Below are 22687 nucleotides of genomic sequence, written 5' to 3'. Positions count from 1 at the left end.
CGGCGGGGATGGCGGCGGGGGCGGGGGGAGGGCCGGGGGCCGGGGCGGGCGGCGGCGGCGGCGGCGGCGGCGGCGGCGGGGAGCTGCACCCGCGCACTGGGCGGCTGGTGAGTCTGTCCGGCGGCGGCCGCACGGCGCGAAGGCAGCAGCCGGGCCAGGAGTTCAACCACGGGCTGGTGCTGAGCCGGGAGCCCCTGAGGGACGGGCGAGTCTTCACGGTGCGCATTGACCGCAAGGTGTGGCCTGGGCCCGGGGAAGGAGGGGACGGAGGAGAGGGGGGACGGAGGCGCTGCCGCGGAGGGCCATGTCACAGGAGACCCGGGCCCTGAGGAACCTAGGGGACGCTTTTCCTTTCAGATTTCTGAGGAACGTTTTAGTCACGGCCAATTAAAGAGACCGTCAGGGGGTGGGAAAACCCAAAACGAGGACCCTAGGAGAAGGGCTAGGGAGTCAAGGAGGCGTCCAGATAAAAGAGGGACCTCCTGAAGGAGAGAAGCCTAGGTGGCCTGTGGTCCTCCTGAACTGTTTTTCCCCACGCCCCCTCTCCCCCCCCAATTCCCGATTTCCCCACATATAGGTGAACTCTTGGAGTGGATCCATTGAGATCGGAGTGACGGCGTTAGACCCGGGCGTCCTGGACTTCCCAAGTAGCGCCACAGGACTGAAGGGGGGCTCTTGGGTGGTGTCCGGGTGCTCCGTGCTTCGGGACGGGCGCTCGGTGCTGGAAGAGTACGGGCAGGACCTGGACCAGCTGTGCGAGGGGGACCGCGTGGGCGTGGAGCGCACGGCCGCCGGCGAGCTCCGGCTCTGGGTCAATGGGCGGGACTGTGGTGTGGCTGCCACGGGCCTGCCCTCCCGAGTCTGGGCTGTGGTGGACCTCTATGGCAAGTGCACCCAGATCACCGTGCTGCCCCCCGAGCCTGGCCTCGGGACCCCTGCACCTCCCCCTGCCCCTGTCCTGCCCCCTGGGGACACTTCTGCCGATCAAGGGGCCGCCGGAGATGAAGGTGAGTGCCAGGATGGAAGGAAGAGGGGCGTAGGTCGGGAACACACAAGATTGGGGGGAGTTTGTATATTAATTGAGGGGAGGGAATAGGAAACAGCTGAAGGTATAGAAATCGATACGATTGGTGTGGTAGGGACAACCAAGTACGATATGTGGAATTGTTGGGTATGTATTTTGAGGGGGTGTGGGAAGAAGATAGGGGCAAAATGAAAAACTGATGCATGCGGGGTCATTGAAAGGAATGTTTTGGGGGTGAGGGGCTAGACCTGAGAAAGTGTCCTAGTTGAAAGGACCAGGAGTAAGGCCCGGAGACCTTACTCCCTTCCCACCCCACCCTGGTCCCTAGCCCTCATGCCGCCCCAAGCCCAGGCCCAGCTGGACAAGTTCCACAACAGCCTTGAATCGGAGAATGGTGAGGGGGTGGGTGGGAGGGGAGGGTGCGGAAGGAGGAGGGGGTGAGAGATGGCTGGGGCGAAGGAGAAAAGGGGTGATTAGAAGGGAAGTGGGCATTTGAAGGGAAGGGTTTTCAATTAAGGAGAAACAAGCCCTTAGAAAATAGAACTTTATTTCCCCCCCTTTCCCAATCTCTTGACTCCAGGTTTCTCAGGCATGGAACTGTCAGAAGTAGTGAGTAATGCTATCCTGTCTGCTTACAATGGTGGACTCCTGAGTGTCAGCCTTGGCTCCCCACCTGCAGGAGAAGGGCCAGGACCTGGTGCTGGTGGGAGTGGACTCTCTGCCCCAACTCCCCTCACCTCCAATGACGCCCTGCTCTTTCATGAGAAGTGTGGGACTCTCATCAAACTTAGCAACAACAACAAGACAGCTGAGCGACGACGGCCTCTAGACGAGTTCAACAATGGAGTAGTAATGACAAATCGCCCACTACGTGACAATGAGATGTTTGAGGTGGGAACTCTAGTGGCTTGATCTTGGCTTTGCTTTTCTGAAAAGTATTTTGTGTCTCAGTTTAGTCCCTTAAGTCCCATGTCCCTTAAATTTTAGGAACCCAGATATATAATACAATGTCCTTGATAAATGTGGGGATGGGAGGTCTTAGGGTGGGTCAGAGGGTTGTTTTTTTCCCCCTCCCTTCATTTTATCCATGAGTACTTGGTAATAGAAGGAGTTAAGCTGGGTGTCTGTTTCCTCCGTCATTATTCTGTTCATCCTTTCTTCAAACTGCTGACTTCCCTCTATCCTAAGATTCGAATTGACAAGCTAGTGGATAAATGGTCAGGTTCCATCGAAATTGGAGTGACAACTCACAATCCAAACAGCTTGGAGTATCCTGCAACTATGACCAATCTGCGCTCAGGTACTAGAGAACTGGGCCCTATAAGGGGAATTGGTAGAGGATATCTTAAGAACATAACTAAGGGGAGTTAGGGTTTCCCTTCTGTAGGCACCATCATGATGAGTGGCTGTGGGATTCTGACCAATGGCAAAGGGACACGCCGGGAATACTGTGAGTTCAGTCTAGATGAGCTACAGGTGAGAGCCAGGATCAGGGCTGAAAAAGTGTTGCAGAGAGTTGGGGTGGGGGGGAGAGATGGTATTTCAGACATTCTTCCTACTAGATAAATTGGGTTATTTGCAAATGTGAGTTGGGGGGAGCAGGGCAGACTTTTTTCTCAAACTGCTCTTAATATTGTTGAGTTTTAACCTCTGTCCAATAAGTTAGTTAGATGGGAAGACTCCAGGATTTTGGCTTCATTTGAGTTTTGGGACCCTGGGAATGTGGACAGAATTGAAAGTCCAAGTACTGAGATCTCTTGTCCCACTTCCTTCCCCAAAGGAAGGGGACCACATTGGTCTCACCAGAAAAGCCAGCTCTGCACTACACTTCTTCATCAACGGAATTGACCAGGGTAAGGTGGAGAAAAGAGGGCTGAAATCAAATTTAATTGGGTGGATGTTAATGGAGAGATTCTTGCATAAGGAGAGTAAAAGATGGGAGTGGGCCAATATTTGACTTGTTTTCTGCCTCTTTCCCCTTCCATGATTTTGTGTTATTATCTTTGAGCTTCTCTCTCAGTTTGTCTCTCCTTAAGATTTACTCTCCTTCCTTACTTTCTTTCTTGATCTTTGGATAGGTGTGGCAACTTCAGTGACACCCCCAGTGGTGTATGGTGTGGTAGACTTGTATGGAATGGCAGTGAAGGTGACCATTGTCCACAACCACAACCACAGCGACCGTCTTCGACGAAACAATGCTATACTTCGGGCCCTGTCCCCAGAGGGTGCCCATCGAAGGCCTCCTCCTGGCCTTACCCACTCTGAACCTGATCGCTTGCTCTTCCATCCCAACTGTGGACAGAAAGCAGCAATCACCCATGAAGGACGAACTGCTCTTCGACCCCAGTATAGCCTCTGGGATAGGGGTGCTTGGTTGGATCAGGATAGGGTGAAATTCCTTCAGAATAGAGGGACAGAGTGGCACCTAAGGGATAACTGGGGTTTGGAAGTTGTCTGGGGTTGAAGGCTGGAATTTGCGGGCAGCTGGAAGTACAGCTGGGTTTTAGCTAGAAAAATGGAGCTGATTTCCCATTTGCTTGCAGTGCCACTGATGACTTCAATCATGGTGTGGTGTTGAGTAGCCGGGCTCTTCGGGATGGAGAGCTATTCCAGGTTCGAATTGACAAGATGGTGGACAAGTGGGCAGGTTCAATTGAAATTGGAGTCACCACCCACAATCCAGCTTATTTGCAACTGCCTTCTACTATGACCAACTTGCGGTCAGGTAACAGGGCTTCTGCTCCACGGGTGGAGAGAAATGTTTGAAAGGGGCTGATTTTGTCTAAGGACTTGGGGAAAAATTGTCGAAGCAAGGAAGGGTCTAGAGGGACAAGTTTTGAGAAGGAAGAAAGCAGTAACTAAGGATAAGGAAAGTGGGAGTCCTTGGGGAATTATAAAACAATAGATTCTTTAAAGCCTCTAGCTCAATTTCATCATTCCCTAATTTAGGAAAATAGACCCAAATTAGTTCAGGGTCTTACTCTCAATCAAAGAAAAAATCTGAATTTAAAACCCTAGTCTTCAAATTTAAAATCCTAGTAATCTAATGCACACTCCTTTGTTGTTTATATCACACTAATCTCTTAATAACCTAAATTTTTCCCAACCTCCACCTGTTTTTTTTTTTTTCATCAGGAACCTGGATGATGACTGGGAATGGGGTGATGCACAATGGGACAACCATCCTGGACGAGTATGGTCACAACCTTGACAGACTCAAGGTCTGGTGTAGGGAGTGTTGAACTTTATTCCCTAAGGGGCATAGCAGGGATAGAGTATGGAAATAATTTCTCACCCTCAACCACTTCAGAGGGGTGGGCCCTGGGGGAAGAGAGAGTATAGAATGGTTAGTGGTGGGTAGTAGATAACAACATACTTTCTTTCACTCATTATGGTTCAGGATCTATGATTAATTTCTTATTCCTTTCCTCAAGGCAGGGGACACAGTGGGTGTAGTACGACGAGAAGATGGGACCCTTCACTTCTTTGTCAATGGGGTGGCCCAGGGCCCTGCAGCATGGAATGTGCCCCCAGGGGTTTATGCTGTGGTTGATCTCTATGGTCAGGCTGCACAAGCCACCATTGTGGATGACTCTGGTGAGAAAAGAACATAAAGACAAGCAGGAAGCACTTTGTGGGTCTAAATGGGAGGTCTTAGAGGAGTTGGACACCAAGAAATGTGAGAAATATGAAACAAGGATGTGGTAACTGATTTCTGGCTCTCTCCCCAATCCCTAGAGCTATTGCCACTTCCCGATGATGTTTCCGAAGGAAATAACCAGCTGTCACCAAGTTCCCCTTCATCTGGGGCTGGAGCCACTGACCTCCGATTCCACCAGCTTCATGGCAGCAATGCTGTCATCACTAATGGGGGCCGCACAGCACTCAGGCACAACTGTCGGAGTGAATTCAATGATGCAATTGTCATCTCCAACAGGTCAGTTGCTTAGGAATTAAGATACCAGTTGCCTTTTCCTTCCTACTTCTCCTTCTTGCTTCTTGCATCCCTGATGCCTTCAGAGGCTATCTTTGAGTCTTTCCCCCTTCTCTGCCAGAGCCCTTCGAGATGGAGAACTCTTTGAGATTGTCATCCAGAAGATGGTTGATCGTTGGTCAGGTTCTATTGAGGCTGGTAAGTTGGTTATTGTGTTTGAGGGGAAAGTTAGCATTTAAGGATTGTTGCCTGAACCATAAAGGGGACTCCTCTTTTTCCCCACTCAGGAGTGACTGCCATACGGCCTGAGGATCTAGAGTTCCCAAACACAATGACTGACATTGACTATGACACATGGATGCTGAGGTGAGGCAATTTATTCACCCATTCACTTCTGTCATTTCTTGAGTGCCTTCTTGACAAAGGACTCTGCAGGCATGGGATAGGATAAAGGAGGTGGGAGAGGATGAAACCTAGCTTCACCTTTCTGTGCAGAAGCTTTGTTGTATAGAGATATAGTCATTGTTAATGGAGAATTTCCATCATAATGGTCTAAACTGTTACATAAGTATAAGGAAAAAAATAGATTTATTGTGGAATGGAGAGAAGAATGCAACATAACATATAGAAACCATGTCAGGCAGATGCTTTAGATAAAGGATTATGTGGTAATATATCTAGGTTGAGGTGACTTCACTAAAATGATGTCTAAGTCGAAGGGAATTGATAGTGAGAGTTCAAGGCTAGGCCTGGAAAAACATCCTGGTCTTAATATTGTTTTTGCTAACAGGGTGGGTTTCCCTGTTTTGACAGGGAGACTGACGACTTCCCCTTTCCCTTTCTTCCCTTAATAGTGGCACAGCTATCATGCAGGATGGAAACACCATGCGAAACAACTATGGCTGTGACCTTGATTCTCTAGGCACTGGCTCTCGAATTGGCATGATGCGTACTGCTAAGGGTGATCTGCATTACTTCATCAATGGCCAAGACCAAGGGCCTGCCTGTTCTGGCCTCCCTGCTGGGAAAGGTGACCTCCCTGTTCAGGAGTCCAAGTGTCTGGCCCTCTAGTCTCTAGTTTGCCAAACCAGCCTTTTCCCTTTAGGGGTGTAAGGCACCCCCTCAACCCACACCCCTTTTGAGGACTCAGATACCTTAGGCCTCATTGCCTTTAGAATTTCAGGCAACTGGTGTCCCAGCCCCTGCCTCTTCCTCTGATCCCAGAGGTGTATGCTGTGGTGGATCTCTATGGCCAGTGTGTCCAAGTCTCCATTACCAGTGCTACAGGTCCTATGGATAACAGCCTATCAACCAGCAATGCCACTGAAAAATCTTTCCCTCTTCATTCCCCAGGTGAGAATTTCAGGTATAAGGTATCTTTGGAAACAATGATATAGACAAATGAAGCACTTGAGACCTGGAATTGTTGTATATGGGAAATAATAGCTGTGGTTTTAGGGATCGTAGATGAGAAAAAATTCTCAAGGATATAGGGTGGTTTCATTGATATAGGTTAAGGACAGGGCATTTTTGGATGGAAGAGAAGACTTAAGGATTCAGAGAGAAATGGAAGAGGAATGACCCATTGCTTTTTTCTTTCTGAATAAATAATGTCATAAATACATGAACTTTCAGACTTGGGGTTAAGGAACTGTTCCTTTCAACTTCTGGCCAGCTTTGACTCGTTCTTCTCTTATAAAGCTAGATGTATTGCTTTATATGTCCTTGCTGCCCCTCCCAGTTTCCTGTTTGAATAGGAAATAGTGTACAATAGTGTACTGAGTCTTCTCTCTCACTTTCTGCAGAGGCAGGCAGCCTAAGTTTGGTGTCTCTCTGATGAAGAGATGACTTCATAAGGCATTCTTGCCTCTGACCATTCAGGAGTGAAAAATGTCTTAAGACTTTTTGGCTAAAAAGATACGTACTGATATTTACATCTTGCTCCCAGCTTAGAAAAGTTATGTCTCCTTTTTTTCTATGCCCCCAACTTCCCTGTCTTTACTCTTCTTTTTCCAGTGGCAGGTGTGGCTCATCGATTCCACAGCAACTGTGGGAAAAATGTGACATTTGGAGAAGATGGAACTCGGGCCATGAGGGTAGCTGGCTATGCTCATGGCCTAGTCTTCAGCATGAAGGAGCTCAGGACTGATGAGGTCTTTGAGGTAGGAACATGAAATGGTAGTGATAGGGTTGGGAGCCTCCTTGAAATAGTCTCAAAGCAGGAGTACCTGGGTTCAAATCCGGTCTCAGACACTTAATAATTACCTAGCTGTGTGGCCTTGGGCAAGCCACTTAACCCTGTTTGCCTTACAAAAAAAACCTAAAAAAAAAAGTCTCAGAGTTTGACTGTTAAGACAATTTGGAGGAAACTCATGACAATTCTATCTTCATGCTTCTCTTTCTTCCCTATTGATTTTACCTCATCTCCTGACTTCCTTCCTCTTTCTTCCAGGTGCAAGTGGAAGAGCTGGATGAGAAGTGGGCAGGTTCATTCAAAATAGGGCTAACAACACTTTTACCAGGGGACTTGGGACCTGGGGGAGGAACCGGGGCAGGTACAGGGCTACCCACTTCACTACCAGAACTACGGACCAAGACAACATGGATGGTTTCTGGCTGTGAGGTGAGACGTAATGGACAGCTTCAGCGGATGAACTATGGACGAAATCTGGAGAGGCTGGGGGTGAGCAGGACAGAGATTGTAGATTTGCTATAGACCCTTGGGAGGACTCAGAAATCTGGGGATTGAGAGAGGAGAATATTGGGGAGAGGTGATCTGGGATTATGGAAGATGAGGACAGATATCTGGGTAGGACGACTAGGAGAGGAGAATGCAGAAAATGTATGCAAAGTTATCAAGTTATAAATCCATTTGAAATCTGTGTAGGTGGGAAGCCGTGTAGGAATACGTAGAGGGGCAGATGACACAATGCATATTCTGGTGGATGGTGAGGACATGGGACCTGCAGCCACTGGCATTGCCAAGGTACTGCTGTTGGATATTCTCATTTCCCTGTTCTTTTTTTCTCAGGTCCATAGCCCTTTTACTCCTTTTTAGTTCATGCCTTTCGATCCTTAAGAGATACTTTCCCTGCCTTCTTTCCATACATCTTTTCCTAGTCACCTTTAGATTCCACTGATTACTTTCCCCCCCTTCCCCTAATCTTGTACTGAAATCCCAGCTCTCCCTTAGTCTTGTCCCTCAGTTTTTCTCCCTTGTTGAGTGTAGGATTTGTATGAAGAGCAGCAGACTGGGGAGAAGGAGGTATGCTGTAATACTCCTCTCCCTTACCCATGTGTGCTCCCAGAATGTGTGGGTGGTGCTGGACCTGTACGGGCGAGTGAAGGTCATCTCCATTGTCAGCTCCTCAATGCTAGAGGAGATTGAAGGCACCAAGCCACCCTCCCTCAGCTCAGATACCGGCAGTGAGGGTGAAGAAGAAGATGATGATGAAGAACCAGGCACCATGGTAAGAATTAAGGTTTGGGGCAAGGAAAAAATAATCAAGTGTCAGTAGTCCCTGTTGCCATTTAATTAAAATTAAACCTTCTGAACTATATTTGTATGTCTTGGATATTAGGGGCTGGAGGGAAGTAGGAAAAAGTCTAGATATTCCACTATCTAATGTGAGCAAGAGCTGTATACCTCAGTTTTCATTGATTCTCAACACAGGGGCATACTCTTCTCTATTAATTAGACTAGGACCTGTTAGAATGGAAAAGGATGAGTTGGAGCCCTAGTTGATACCTATATGGTTCTTCCAACAGGGTGAGAATGAAGCTGTGGTTACCCCTGCAGCCCTTGAGTTCCTGGAGAATCATGGAAAGAACATCCTCTTGTCCAATGGGAACCTGACAGCCACACGTGTGGCCAGCTACAACCAGGGCATAGTTGTAATAAACCAACCCTTGGTTCCTCAGCAGCTGGTCCAGGTGGGCTGGGACCTCATTCCTCCCTGAATAGGAAGGGAGGTCCTTGCCCTGAAAGAATTCATTCCTCCTTTCCTTCTGACCCCAGTTACTTCCTTGCCTAATAAACAAAAGGTCTACCTCCTTGCATTTACTTTCTTGTTGAATAGAAAATAAAATTACAGTTTGGCAGTCTCTCCTGGAAAAGATAAAGTATGTTGATTTCCTTCTGTGGTTAGGAGAGGATATCATCTCTTGTTTCATAGCCAGAGAGGAGTAAAGTCAAGACTCTTGATAGGTTCCTTTCTGAATGACACCTTTGCTGGCGAGCCTTACCTTTTCTTACCTAGAAAGGAAATTGTACAAAATTAACATGGATAGTGCTTGTTTGAGGAGGAATTTGTCAAAAATCATAGTTAAATCCCTCTTCTTCATATCTGCAGGGGAAGTGATGTGTCCTATTTCTCCTCTCCCCTGTCCCACCCAGTGAGAGCACTTCCTGTTGGTCAGTGGCTGCTAGGAGGTAATCTCCCCTCCCCCCCCAGGTGCGGCTGGACTTTCTGAATCGGCAGTGGACTTCATCCCTGGCCCTGGGAGTCATTGCCTGCCCCCCTGAGCGGCTCAACTTCCCAGCTTCAGCTTGTGCCCTCAAACGGGCTGCCTGGCTACTTCGGGGCCAGGGTATCTTCCATAATGGCCTCAAGGTGGGCAGGGCATGTAAAGAGGGGGAATAGTCCTGTAGGCAAAGCAGATCCAGTGAATGGAGATCACTGGGATTCAAAAAGGAATAGGGCCATGAAAAAAATGGAAAGATATAGGAATTGGGGAGCCAAGGAGCAATAAGAGTAGAATATAAAGGTAATGTGAATCTAAAGAAGGGGGAGTAATAGGGCTATGAATGAGAAGTAGGAACAAGCATTGGGGGAATCATAAGGGAATAAGAATAAAAGTATATGTTTTGAGTATGGAATGATCAGTTGAGAATACTGGAGAATGAGTATTGATTTCTGAGGGCTGGGGTTTTCTGAGAAGTGCCTCACTTCCCATGCTTTTGTCCTCCCAGATCTGCGAGAAGTATGGGCCAAACCTGGACACGTGCCCAGAAGGCACGATGCTGGGGCTGAGGTTGGACGGGTCTGGGGGGCTGCACCTCTATGTCAATGGTGTGGACCAGGGTGTGGCTGTGGCTGAGGTGCCCCAGCCCTGCCATGCCCTAGTGGACCTCTATGGCCAGTGTGAGCAGGTCAGCAGGGGGTGGTGGGTCAGGGATAGTGCTGGAAGGGGGGAGGAATCTAGTCAGAGGAGCGTGGTGGTGGTGGTGGTATTTTCAAAAGTTAGAATTGGGGGTGTAGTAAAGATTTTATGGGGTTGATGGAGAGAACCAAGGAATTTAAAGGGGAAAAGGAATTGAGACAGAAGGGTCTATGGGGGATGCAGGAGGGAGTGGGGTATACAGTGGGATTGAGTCAATCCATTGTGGTAAGGGAGAGCAGCAGACCAAAAGTTAACCAACCCTTCTCCTTCTTCTCCAGGTGACAATTATGAGCCTTGAGACAGGAGCAGCCAATGGGGAGGGAGCTGGAATCCAGGGGGACATGGAGAAAGCTGATGTGGTAGATGGTGAGGCTCAGGAAGGTCCTAAACTCTTACAGCCCCATTGGAGAGGGTCTTGTTATTCTTAATTCTACTCCTTTTTCTAGCCACCTGCCCTTGCCTTCTTCCCAAGAGAATCAGTTCTCCCTTCTCCTAAACAGTCATTTAAGAACATGAATGAAGTACCTTGAAGGCAGGAGATGCCCCAAAGCATGCATGTTCTCATGTCTTCCTCTTTTACTCCATTTGACTTTTTTTTTTCCCTCTCTACCCTTCCCTACTTTGATTTGTCCCTATCTTTCAGGCATCAAAGAGAGTGTATGTTGGGCCCCACCAACAGATGCCAGTCCTTTAAAGAGTTGTGAATACCATGCTCTCTGCTCTCGATTCCAGGAGTTGCTGCTATTGCCAGGTGAGACTCCAGTCACTTAACACTACCATCAACTCTTAATTCTTCCTTCTTGGGACACTAGGGTTGTGCTTTCCTCAAACTCCCAAACAGTTTGGGGATAGAAGGTGGGGGGTGGGGGGGAGGGGAATTGGTAAGGCAGAGGAATGGGATCATTTCTAAGGGCTGAAGGGACAGACTTTAACTTGGACGCAGATAAGATAAAAATTTCGTAGGAAATAAAGTCCCTGAACTAAGCCTTTTTCTTTTTTTTGCCAGAGGATTACTTTGTCCCACCCCCCAAGAGAAGCCTGTGCTACTGTGAGTCCTGTCGGAAACTTCGTGGAGATGAGGCACATCGTCGTCGAGGGGAACCACCACAAGAGTATGCCTTGCCCTTTGGCTGGTGTCGCTTCAACCTCAGGCATGTGGCTTGGGGTGGGGGCTGAAGGTGGAACCCTAATACAGTTTAGGAAACAATGCCCAGAGAAGTATGAGAGTTTGCTTTTCAATAGATGTACAATTTCCTATTCAAGGATATGACTTCAAAATCAAAATTTGCAAGAGGTTTGATTTTTTTTTTTCCCTCCTTTTTTGCTGCCTTCTCCTTATTACCTCTTTGCCTTCTTAACCATCGTTTCCCAACCCATTCCTACCTCACAGGAAAAAAGTCACCAGAGAAACTTTAAAAAAAAAGAGAGAAAGGTTAGAAAGCATAGGGGAATCAGGACAAAACTACAAGTTGAACATCAAAAAAAACCCCAAACAAGTTGTACATAATAGAAGTCTGCAGTTTTTTTATACAATTTTCTTTGATTTTGTTTGATGTTTCTGTTCAGAATTTTAAGAAAAAGTATAACAAAAGTGCCTTGGCCTGGGAGGTGGAGGACCTAATTTTGAATTCTGATTCTTTCTAGAGCTGTGCTCTGTTTTTTTATCAGGTAGTTTTCAGCAGGACAATTGAACCGAACAAGTCCATCTTGTTCCTCTCTGAAGAGAGAGGGCTGTGATGTATTCAGGGTCAGACAGATATACACGTTTCTTTCCTTCAGAATGAATCCACAGTTGGAGACAGCAGCACTTTCTAAGAAGTGGCACATGGCTTATCATGGGAGTAATGTTGGGGCTGTTCGGAGGGTGCTGGACCGAGGGGAGCTCGGGGCAGGTAACAGGATGGTAGAATATTGAAGGATATGCCGAAAGGAATGATTGGGGGTGGGGGACCAGGACTTCTTCCCCTGATATGGAAGAGATCATGAAGGGGAGATATCAAGGGTAGGAGAAATAAAGGGAAAGAGCCTCTAACCATTCCCCTTTACCCTCAGGCAGTGCTTCAATCCTGAGCTGTCGGCCTTTAAAGGCAGAGCCAGGGTGTGGGTATGGAGAATCTGGTGAAAACTGTGTCTCTCCTCGTGAGGAGCAGCCCCCTCCTGTGCTGCTTTCCCCTTCCCTTCGGCATGCTGCTGGGACTGATGCCCTTGCTTCCAAAGTGCAGTGAGTGAAGGAGAATAAAGGGAATTAAACTTGGGGTAACTAAGGAATGGAAATATTAGTGAAGCATGGAGGGGGAGATCCTTGTAACCCAGCTTTTTTTTTTAAACCCATTTTGTTTCCATTGGATTTTGGTTGTAATACTTGACTATTGCTTTCACCAATGCCTTTCCATTTCTTCCTCTAATCTACAATTTTTCCACTGTGTTTGTACATTTTCACTTTCCTTCCTATGTCCTTTTTTCTTCTACCATCCCAACAGGCCCTTCCTTCTTTCTTGTTTTTAGATTCCGGGACCCCAAATCTCAGAGGCCCTACCAGGCCCAGGTGGCATTCCAGGTGTGTGTACGTCCTGGATCCTACACACCTGGCCCACCCTCTACAGCCCTTGGGGGTCCCCCTGATCCCCACTTTAGCCCTGCTGAACTCGAGTGGGTAACCAAGGAAAAGGGTGCCACGTTGCTCTATGCCTTGCTGGTACGAGTGGAGTGAGAGCATATGGGCCCATATTGCCAAGCACAATGGCAAGGGAAGGTTTATGTGTGGACTTGGGAAGCACCAACTTTTTATACATTCCCCCGATCATTCCCAGGGAAGTGAGGGGACATGGCAGGAACTTCCCAGATTTCTAGGGTGCTTTGCATTTTTGTTTGGAAGAATTCCCAATTTGGGGGATAGCTCTCCTAGGTTGAGGGTTGTCTGCAGATTTGGGGGAATTGCAAAGGTCCAGAACACTTTTCTATGAGTTGGGAAAGTCCATGGGGGCTGAATTTGGAATGCTTCCCCTAATGAACTCTTGCTTGACCCCACTATTCCCTCCCTTTCCTCATGCACTGATTTGGGGAAATTCCCGTCACTTAATTTATTTCCGTTGTTTCTGGTTAATGTGAATCCCTGGGGGAGTTGTCTCCATCCCTCCCCAATCCGTTGTTACTTTTTCCAATGGGAAGGAATAGCTGGGGGCAAAGGAGCCACCCCTGTACAGCTGTTACATACTTTGATTTCTTAAAGAACTGAAATAAATGTCCTGTCTCATATACAACCTTGTTAGTCCCAGTCTCCACTTGTACTTGTCTAGGGAAATCCTAACCCAAGAGAGTTCCAAGGAGATGTAAGCAATTAGGTATCCCAATGAATAAAATGGGACTTGGGAGTTTCAAGAAGGACTGAGTTCGAATTCTACCTTAGCCACTGTGTGAGCCTGGGCAAGTTTTTTCTGTGTGTTTCCTAATGGTAAAATAGGGATAAGAGAGAACACCTACTTCAAAAGGCTTTTGTGAAGATCAGTATTATTAAACAGTTTTCAGACCTTAAAAATTGTTTAATTAAAATGAATTTTTAAAATTCTAGTTATTATCAGGAAGGACCCCTACAGTTTGTTCTGTTCTGTATCCCTGACAGCAGTGTGGAGTCAACTTGTCTTCTCTCTCAATGATGATCAACCTAAAAAATTCTCAGGAAAAAAATTATTGACCTCAGACTTTTCACTGCCATGCGTGTCTATGCTATCCTAAATTCCTGGCTCCCATCCCCAAATGATCAGAATCTTTTGGTACCCTGGTACCTAAGTATCTCATAGATAGAGGTTCTTTGATTCTACTTAATTTCCGGATGGAACAATGATAAGGGAGCCTAACTTCCATAATTCTCTTTAGTTTCGAAGTTCTTTTTTAGTATTCTTAAAGCAGTGTTCGTTCCATCCCCCTCGTCTTCCACAATAGACAAGGTGGCCTTCTCAAGGACGGGGGAAGCACTATGCAGTGCTTGAGTATATTGATAGGGGTTCTAATTTGGCTCGGCTGCTTACTAGTGCGTGACATTAGGCAAGTCCTTTTGCCTCTCTGGGCCTTGTGTAGAATTAGGGAATTAGGCTAAAGGATTTCTTACGGGTTCCTTCCATTCTATTAGCTGCTAGACTCCAGCCCCTGCCTTCCAAATAGTATGGAAGAATTAGGTTTTCGGGGAGAGGAAACCATTCCCATTTTCCAAATTCGGGATGGGGGAATCCTCAGTAGAGGCGGGAAGGTCCCGGGCTGGAAGAGAGGGGTATTCTCATTAAAAACATCGGGCTAGCTTGGGATCCTTTACACTCCTCCGCCCCCTACTTATCCCGCACGCCCCGCGGCTGGTTGGGGCGCAGGCCCAGACGTAACTTGGTCGCCCCAAGCCATGTGCACCTCGCGCAGCCGCAGTACTCGCCCTCTTTCTCAGCCTTCCCTTCCGCCTCTCCCCTCCCCCAGCCCAGGCAGCGTGCAGAGATGCTTCCTCGGTCATCTCTGGCCCCGGAAGTACTTACCCATGAATCAGGAAATGACGAAATCCGCGGCCTGTAGGAGGGCTGAAGTGAAGGGGAAGAGGAGGTAGGTAGGGAGGGAGGGGCTGGGGGCCTGGAGGTCTAGTCTAAGGCTTTCGGACCCTGGTCGCGCCTGCGCACATCGGGGCCCTGCTGGTAGCGGCTGGACTAGTGGGAAGGTTGGGGGACACAGTATGGTACCCCGAGCCCAGCTCCGCTACCGGGACAGGTGATGGGCTCGGGGGGAGGTGGGGGGTGGCGGGGCGCCTGACGGGAGGAGCACGTGACCCGGCCCACGCGCCCCAGCGATTGTAGCCTACGAGCCCGAGGCTCCCTCTGGCCCCGCCCCCGGCCCCGCCCGCGAGCTGAGTTTCAGACCCAGGGGTGGGGCCGGGGGGGGGGCTTCACTCCCCAGGAGCTGCCCGCTTCGTTTGTTCGGGGTGCTGGGAAGGGCGCTCGGGTCCCCCCTTCGGCGACTGACAGCCCCGCTACACCTCTGTGACAGTGCTTATCCCCCGACAAACCAGATTGCTGCTGGGTGACTAGATTCCCTTCGGGATTGTCAGTGACCGAGCCTCAGGATCCGCACCCAGTCTGTGTGACAGCACCCTGCCGGTCATCATGCCGGCCCTGCTGGAACGCCCCAAGCTCTCCAATGCCATGGCTAGGGCATTGCATCGACACATAATGATGGAGCGGGAGAGGAAGAGACAGGGTGAGTGAGGGAGCGTGCTCAGGGGGTTGCAGACTGCAGTCCCACAACCCAGTGTTGACAGATCTGGCCTCTGGTTATGTCAGTGGGGGAGGGAACTGCCTTGCAAGAAAGGTGAAATTATCCCCATTTCACAGTTAAGAAAACTGAGGCAAGAGTTTTAAGGGAATCGTCCAGAGTCACCCAGCTGGGAAGTGTCCGAAGTCAGATTTGAAAACTTTAGCCTTCCCTGCTTCGGAGACCACTCATCAACTACCTCCAGCAGTTGGTGCCCCTAGGTGTGGGACCCTGAATTGCGGACTCACACCTTCCCCATGAAGGTCTTTTTTCTGTTTAAAATGAGTGTGTTGATGTCAGAGATGCCTTCTAGCTTTAAGATAGAGCCCCATGTCCCTTCCTCAGAGGAAGAGGAGGTAGACAAGATGATGGAACAGAAAATGAAGGAAGAACAGGAGAGGAGGAAGAAAAAGGAAATGGAAGAAAGGATGTCATTAGAAGAAACCAAAGAACAGGTGAGCATTATTTTACTTACACACACATATTCTTTAGCCACCCTACAGACCTCTTCCATCCTGACAGAATTTCTTGCACTTTTTCCGCGATCCTCTCAGATTCTTAAATTGCAAGAGAAGCTCCTAGCTCTACAAGAGGAGAAACATCAGCTCTTCTTGCAGCTCAAGAAAGTTTTACATGAGGAAGAGAAAAGACGTCGAAAGGAGCAAAGGTGGGGACATGGAAGGACCTAGAGTGAGGTTTGGCTTTGTGCAAAGGGAACCTAGTATTGAAGAATGAACCTAGTTTAGGAAACCCAATTTTAATTTTTAAAATTTCATCTCCTTAAATCTTAAAAGTTTTCTTCCAGTTTAAAATCTTTAATGGTTTAAGTCTTTGTTTTTATTTTCCCTTCAGTGATTTGACAACACTTACATCTGCAGCTTATCAACAAGGTCTAGCAGTGCACACTGGAACACATCTTCTCAGCATGCAGGGTGAGGTGGACACGGGAAAAGGGTGGGTACAGGAGGCATAAGGGTCATGGAGGTGGAGAGCTTGAAACCTTCTGAACCTTACATCCTAGGAAGCCCTGGAGGACACAGCAGACCAGGAACTCTTATGTCTGCTGATAGGGCCAAGCAGATGTTTGGACCCCAAGTGCTTACGGTAAGAGGGGGGATTATATGTACTATGATGAAGGTAATGTTGCCTATCCTCCTGTAAGACTGTTTTCTCATCTTTAAAAGCATGTTACACTCTCCCATTTTTCTTGGCCTCAACTTCTCCAGACCCGCCATTTTGTGGGGTCAACAGCTTTTGCAGCAACCTCAGAACATGGACAATTCCAGGGCAGCCCAGGAGGGGCCTATGGGGCAGCTCAGCCCCCACCTCACTATGGCCCCACCCAGCCAGGATATAGTCCCAGCCAACAGCTCAGAGGTGAGTGTAAACAGGATAAGAAATGGGAATGAGAAGAGAAGAGGGTTTCGGAAGTTTTTGATAATTTGACTTGTGGGCCTAACCTCCTTCTCAGCCCCTTCGGCTTTTCCTGCTGTTCAGTACCTGTCACAGCCTCAGCCACAGTCCTATGCAGTACATGGCCACTACCAGCCCACACAAACAGGTAACGTCATACACATATCCTTTTATTCCAACTTATTTCTTTTTCCTATCACTGATTGATCCCTCTTGTCCTAGGGTTCCTACAACCTGGAAATGCCCTGTCCCTTCAGAAGCAACTAGAACATGCTAATCAGCAATCTGGCTTCTCTGATTCGGTGAGATTCTAAGAGGTTGTTTTATAATTAAGATTGGGTAATAACTGAAGTGCTGACTGAAGTCTTTTGTTACAGTCTTCTCTGCGGCCCATGCATCCCCAGGCCCTTCACCCAACCCCCGGGCTTTTAGCCACACCTCAGCTTCCAGTACAGATGCAACCATCAGGAAAGGTATTCAAGTGGGATTCAAAACCTTTTTGAAAAATGGGTTTGTAGATACTGACAACTTTCTACTTTGTTCCCCCAACAGTCAAGCTTTGCAGCCACCAGCCAACCAGGCCCCCGTCTCCCTTTTATTCAGCACAGCCAAAATCAACGTTTTTATCACAAGTGACTTGACTCAGGGCAATGGTTCTCCAGATCTCCAATTAATAAAAATTAAACTGTCATCAGAGCTTGTTTCCTGCTGTCTGAATTACACCCCTCAGTTTATCACCAAATGGTGATAAAACACAAAATAACCGACCCCCCCAAAAAAGCAGCCAAAATGTGAATTCTACCTGAAGAAGGTAGAAGGCTTGGGCAAGTCATATTAAACTTGTAGTTTTATTCAGGTTTGATTTTTAACAAATGTGTCAGGGAGAAAACCGCAAGGAAGGGTGGGGCCCATGGGTGCTAGGGGCCCTCCTGGATGCCTGAGGAGGGGAGTAGAGCCCCTCCCCACTCCTGTCCCTTCTCCCACTGAAAGAGATTTGGGGAAAGACACAGGCAGATGGGGGGAGGGGAGAGAAGAGTCTGGTCCCCTGTTGGAGGAAGGAGGAGTGGTGCTAGGTGAGGTATGGGGGAACCAGGAGGCCAGACAGGATAGGTAGGAGAGGGGGCACAGGAATTTTGCCAGAATCCAGAATCCACAGCTTTCTGCTTCCAGATTGAATAATAAAAAAGAAAAAAACTAAATCTCAAGGAGCCCCCATCCCCTCTCCCCCACCAGGGCTGTAGTGTGAGGTGGGGGAGAGAAGGGGGCAGTTTTACCAAGGCCCTGCCCCCATTTTGTCCAAGGGGTTGGGGGAGATAGGGCTGGACTAAAAGGGGAGGGGTGGGGGAAGCTCCCGGGACTGAGAAAAAAACCAAAATAAAACATCAAAGAAATAGAGTAGGCGTCCAGCCAGGGCGGGGCCAAAGCCTGACCAGGCTGGAGAGGAGAGGGAAGGCCTCTTCAGGCGCCGCTGCTGCCGCTGCCACTGCTGCTGCTGCAGCCACCACCACCCTGAAAATGGGGGGAAAAAAATTAGGACAACCAATAAAACACATGGGTGAACTTTTAGTTTGTTTTTTTTTTTGGGGGGGGGAATGGGTGGAAGAAGAAAGAAAACCCACCTGGGGGCCAGTTACTTTGCCATGGCCTTGATTGCAACAGCTGCTTCCTCTGTCATAGCTGACAGCACCGTTATCTGTAGGAAAAGGGGATCAGGATCCAAAACTCTTCAAATGAGCATTGGAATTGGAAAACAAGAACAGGGAGACTGGGACTTACCAGGATCTCTTCTCCACAGTCATACTTTTGCTCAATCTCCTTGCCAAGGTCACCCTCAGGTAAACGAAGGTCCTCCCTCACCTCCCCACTGTCCTGGAGCAGTGACAGGTAGCCATCCTGAATCCCAATCAGCTGGGGGAGGAGTAATCAAAAAGAAAGAACTCTCATTTCACTATCATGAACTCCACACCTTAAAAGCCCTCCTCCCCCCATCTCTCTAACTTTAAAATTCAGTACTTTCATTTTCTGAATTAATGCTTCCCCCAAAACCTAGATAGCTCTAGTTCAAAACCTTTCCAAATACCTGGAAATCATTTCTCTTGATATTGGGCACATCCATGTTGTGGGTTGAAGGGCAGATATCTTCATATTTCTTCCCAGTAAAGATATCGATACCAACCAGATGAACCTAGGTGTTTAAATATATATTATATGTATATACATATATATACACACACATAGACAAAATATATATGTGTGTGTGTGTATATATATACCATGTTGAAGGAAACCAGCAATTTATGACAGGAAGAGTGAGATCTCTCCCTTCCCCAAATGAGTCAGATTACTCATGGCAGTGAGTCCCAGGAGGGGCAGAGACGGGTATATACAGACACAAAAATAGGTGGCACTGGAGGTTAACCAGGGTTTATTAAATAGGAAAGAACTAAAAACTGAATAAGTCTAGGTTTAAGATAAGACACCGTGCACTCAGGGAAATGTTTCTAGGAAGCAGGGGTAGTTTGGGCCAGATAGATATAGCCCCAATCTCCCAAGGCAGGAGAAATGATCATCAGGAGCCAAAAATCTAAAGTCAAGAAAACAGGCTGTGTGAGGATGTTAAAGAGAAGGAAAGCAGAAATCTAGAGATAGAAATTATTGAAAGAGAACTTAGATGAGTTAGATGAGAAAAGAAAGAAACTGGTTCAGTTATCAGAAAAGAACAAACTTTTCAGAAACAAAAGTAGGAATAAGACAGCAACAGGTAACAAAGCCAAAACTACTAGAATTGCAGTATGCTGGACATGATATTCCTATGACTCTTTCTGCCCTAAATGCAACATAAATTAGAGGGAAGGGTTGCATCTAGGATCAATAGTCTAAACAAAAGGAATCTAAAAAGGGTTTGAGGGGATGGAGAGAACAGAAGTTAAGAGCAAGTCTGGAATTCAAGATAAGAAAAAAGGCTACTGAAGCAGGGACTTTTAAGAGGAATCCAGAGGTTGAAAGAGACAGGAAGAAAATGGGGAAGGTGAAGAAGTAGAACTGGTTGGCTAAGAAGCCAGTAAGCCAAGGTTGAAGGCATCAGATAATCTCATACAGAAAGCAGGTTTGGGGGAAGAAAGAGCCAAAAGCAAGTGGGCTATAAGGGATATAAGCAGGCTGGGAAGCAAAAGACAAAATGAGGGAGTTTCTGACCTTGGCATGGCCATGCTTTCCAGTCTTGGAAGTGGACATCTCAACTATCTTACAGGGTCGGCCTTTGAGCACCACAAAGCCATTCTTGCGCAAGGCAGAGCACTGCATGGGAAAGGTAGCTGATGCCCCTGCATCCCCCGTCTCGAAGTCCAGGTCATCTGCCATTTTGAGAGACTTCTATTCCAACTGAGGGGGGAGAAAAAAGGTGTTAAAAAGTTCTTTAAACTCCCTATGGCTATTTCCCCAATGATACCCAAATTCCTGAATCTTGCTAAAAGTCAAGACCTGGAAGAGCAGGACAGGGTAATAGTTGGTATCTAAACTGTGGGGGATGGGAGATTTAGAGTATTACTATACTGATATTACTCTTACTTCCCAATAAGGAAGAATCCATTTTTTTCTCTTTTCCCCTATTTGTCACCTTCTTCCCTCCCCAAAAAAGGGAGGCAAGGCTATAATTAGTTAAAGAGTTCTGAGCAACTGGGTGGAGTTGGGCTAAAGCTAGGGGACTGGGTGGAGACTGAGAGCTCAGGACTCCACCCACAGTTGTCACACACGCACACACCCCTACACCTACTAGTGGTACAAGAATTCCCAAGGCACCTCAGCCAGGGAGATTCCCAGTCACCCAAACCTAAGCTACCAGATTTTGTCTGGGAAAGGAGAGAAAGGAAAAGGATCTACTCTTCTTCGGATAAACAACCAGTCATAGCTCCCTCAGGAAACCCAAATACCAGGCCTCCCCCAGGGGCCCCTCCCACTTTTCCCAGCATGCACCTGTACTGTAATAGGCCTCAGGCCGAAGCGGCACATGGGGTAAGTTTGGGGTTACAAATTGAACCACAGGGGCAATCTACTGGTGGTAGTTAGAAGAGTTTCACAATGTATATTTAAAGAAGTAACAGGGAGGCAAAGTTCCTAATTTAGGAAAGGATGGAGATAGGAGAAAAAGTGGCCATCTGGAAACCCATGTCATGGATTGAGAACTCAAAAAAGCTTAAGAAGTACTACCCAAAACCAGTAAGGGAAGATGCTGTTCTGCTCCACCTCCCTTTATATAGTTCAAATAGATTATTAAGTTTTTAAGTGCAGAGGAAATCAAGTCACCTCACCCATCCTTTTCCTTCTATCCCTTAAATTTTCTCTTTCCCCCACCTCCTCCAATTTCTGCGATAATTCTACAAGTCCAAATCCCTCATTCCAAAAGACTTTAAAAGGTACACTAGAATGGTATAAGGCCTAAGTGGCGGAGCTAATACATGCTAATAGGAGGCTTTCCAATCACTAGTGCAGATATAGGAAACCCAGCCCGGATCGCCAATTTTTAATTCCCTTAATTTTGTCTCCGAAACCTCCCCCTTTAAATGTTCCCTCCTCTTTGCTTACCCTCTGGACCCTCACTCAGGATTTGTGGGGGGATGGGAAAATGGCCTGCCTTGTCCTCCCTTCGGTGCCTCCCTACCCCCGGGCCCCTCACCCCTCTGTTGGGGGCCCCTGTCTTGATTTCCTGCCCCCTCCCTCCAGGCCTCGCCGAGGCCATGTGGCCTTACAATCCCCCTCCCTCCCACTCGGAGCCACCTTCTCCAGTAGAGGGGGAAACCGAGGGATTTCCCCCAACGCCCCCCCAACAAATCCAACTTCCTGTACCCCAGAAGCCCCTCCCCCAAGTCTTTCAGCCCTCTTATGCCTTCTGGCCCCAGTGCCCCACCAGGGCCCTCGCGTGCCCAACCCCCGACCCGGGGAGCAATCCCGACCCCCATCTCACGTGTCCGCGCGGGGCGACCCCAAATCCCCCCAAGTCCCAGGCCCCAGCCCAACGGTCCCGCGTGGCTCATTCTCTCCTCCTCCCCCTCCGGCTCACCCACGTGGTCTCATTCCCTCCCCATCCCGCGAGAGGAGCCCAATGTCCGGGTCCCCTCGTGGTCTCCGGCTCCACGTTCTCCAGCGTGGCGGCCCCGCGCTCGCCGCTCAACCTTCCCCCAGCACCCCCCCTTCACCCTGCGTCGCGCCAACGTCACCCGCCCGGACCGTAACCGCCGCACCACGCGCCAGCCCCGCAGGGCGAGCGCGTGCTCCCGCCCTTCCCTCCGCGCTCTCACCCCGACCCTCCCTCCCAGTGCGGGCCCCGAGAGGCGACCGCCTGCCCTTCCCCTCCCCCGCCTGTCCGCCAGCCCCTCCGTTCCGCTCCGTTCTATTCCCTCCTCTGAGCTTCCCCAACTGGGGCATTTGCGCACGCGCACACTACCCGCCCTCACCTCGTGCGAACGTACCGACTAGACTCCGGTCCGCCCGCCGCAAGCTCAACCGCTACCGCCAAGCCTACTGCCGCCGCTGCCGCCGCCGCCGCCGCCGCCGCCGCCGCCGCCGCTACCGCCGCCGCCGCCGCCGCCGCCGCCGCTGCCGCTGCTGCTGCACACGGGTCCTAGTGCGCACGCGCTGGCTCCCCACTGACCAACCAAGCAGCCGTCTGACAGCCGCGCAAGCGCTCTCCCCTTATTCTCCCCCCACCCCCTCCGCGCTCCACCCCCGCACTACGCAGGCGCACCAACTTATTCCCCGCTCCTCCCCCCTCTCACTCACCCAGCCATAGATTAGTGCGCTTGCGCATTGCGTTCCTCCGAAGTTCCCCAGTACTCCCAACCCTCCCACAACGCGCAGGCGCACTTTCCCCCCCCGCC

The 22687-nt window shown here is 48.9% G+C and overlaps 3 protein-coding genes across 10 annotated transcripts in view; 2 read left to right on the top strand and 1 right to left on the bottom strand.

Moving 5' to 3' along the window:
- Positions 1-8: 8 nt before the first annotated feature.
- NEURL4 (neuralized E3 ubiquitin protein ligase 4) lies at positions 9-14472 on the top strand. The gene is made up of 28 exons (XM_074225459.1): positions 9-236; positions 578-1007; positions 1605-1915; positions 2213-2324; positions 2412-2500; positions 2805-2877; positions 3103-3370; positions 3568-3749; positions 4160-4245; positions 4459-4621; positions 4763-4961; positions 5080-5156; positions 5246-5324; positions 5813-5988; positions 6183-6311; positions 6975-7120; positions 7411-7641; positions 7846-7944; positions 8267-8428; positions 8727-8891; positions 9413-9571; positions 9931-10110; positions 10400-10487; positions 10765-10872; positions 11128-11272; positions 11901-12013; positions 12174-12342; positions 12627-14472. Exons 1-28 carry the CDS (start codon positions 9-11, stop codon positions 12829-12831), a joined length of 4572 nt encoding a protein of 1523 aa, XP_074081560.1. The 3' UTR covers positions 12832-14472.
- Positions 14473-14745: 273 nt separating this feature from the next.
- On the top strand, positions 14746-17505 carry GPS2 (G protein pathway suppressor 2). Of its 2 annotated transcripts, XM_074225462.1 has the most exons (11): positions 14746-14861; positions 15160-15347; positions 15747-15856; positions 15956-16068; positions 16254-16333; positions 16423-16505; positions 16628-16778; positions 16873-16962; positions 17037-17116; positions 17192-17287; positions 17367-17505. In XM_074225462.1, the coding sequence occupies exons 2-11, from the start codon at positions 15254-15256 to the stop codon at positions 17448-17450; spliced, it is 981 nt and encodes a 326-aa protein (XP_074081563.1). In that variant the 5' UTR covers positions 14746-14861; positions 15160-15253; the 3' UTR covers positions 17451-17505. The 2 variants fall into 2 exon arrangements, with proteins under 2 accessions (XP_074081563.1, XP_074081564.1); XM_074225463.1 differs by lacking the exons at positions 14746-14861; positions 15747-15856 and having other exon boundaries at positions 15028-15347; positions 15894-16068.
- A 101-nt stretch (positions 17506-17606) lies between these two features.
- Positions 17607-22687, bottom strand: part of EIF5A (eukaryotic translation initiation factor 5A) — a 68042-nt gene continuing 62961 nt past the window's right edge. For 2 of the 7 annotated variants that reach the window (XM_074225468.1, XM_074225469.1), the window contains exons 2-6: positions 20010-20195; positions 18895-18999; positions 18591-18722; positions 18434-18507; positions 17607-18323 (exon numbers count right to left, since the gene is read on the bottom strand). In XM_074225468.1, coding sequence (XP_074081569.1) covers positions 18445-18507; positions 18591-18722; positions 18895-18999; positions 20010-20174 — 465 coding nt within the window. In that variant the 5' untranslated portion in view covers positions 20175-20195 and the 3' untranslated portion in view covers positions 17607-18323; positions 18434-18444. The other 5 variants (XM_074225464.1, XM_074225465.1, XM_074225466.1 and 2 more) reach the window with 5 other exon arrangements.

This window comes from Macrotis lagotis, chromosome 2 (assembly GCF_037893015.1).
Source record: "Macrotis lagotis isolate mMagLag1 chromosome 2, bilby.v1.9.chrom.fasta, whole genome shotgun sequence".
NCBI classification, from domain to species: domain Eukaryota; kingdom Metazoa; phylum Chordata; class Mammalia; order Peramelemorphia; family Peramelidae; genus Macrotis; species Macrotis lagotis.
This window is presented reverse-complemented; position numbering and strand designations above follow the sequence as displayed.

What these genes read in the sequence shown, in the direction of transcription:
- NEURL4 (XM_074225459.1), top strand. Translation starts at nt 9, where the DNA reads ATGGCGGCGGGGGCGGGGGGAGGGCCGGGGGCCGGGGCGGGCGGCGGC. An exon ending in TATGACCAACTTGCGGTCAG is followed by an intron (nt 3,750 to 4,159) that starts GTAACAGGGCTT and finishes TTTTTTCATCAG; the next exon opens with GAACCTGGATGATGACTGGG. An exon ending in GAAATCTGGAGAGGCTGGGG is followed by an intron (nt 7,642 to 7,845) that starts GTGAGCAGGACA and finishes AAATCTGTGTAG; the next exon opens with GTGGGAAGCCGTGTAGGAAT.
- GPS2 (XM_074225462.1), top strand. Translation starts at nt 15,254, where the DNA reads ATGCCGGCCCTGCTGGAACGCCCCAAGCTCTCCAATGCCATGGCTAGG. An exon ending in TAGAAGAAACCAAAGAACAG is followed by an intron (nt 15,857 to 15,955) that starts GTGAGCATTATT and finishes CGATCCTCTCAG; the next exon opens with ATTCTTAAATTGCAAGAGAA. An exon ending in TCCCAGCCAACAGCTCAGAG is followed by an intron (nt 16,779 to 16,872) that starts GTGAGTGTAAAC and finishes CCTCCTTCTCAG; the next exon opens with CCCCTTCGGCTTTTCCTGCT.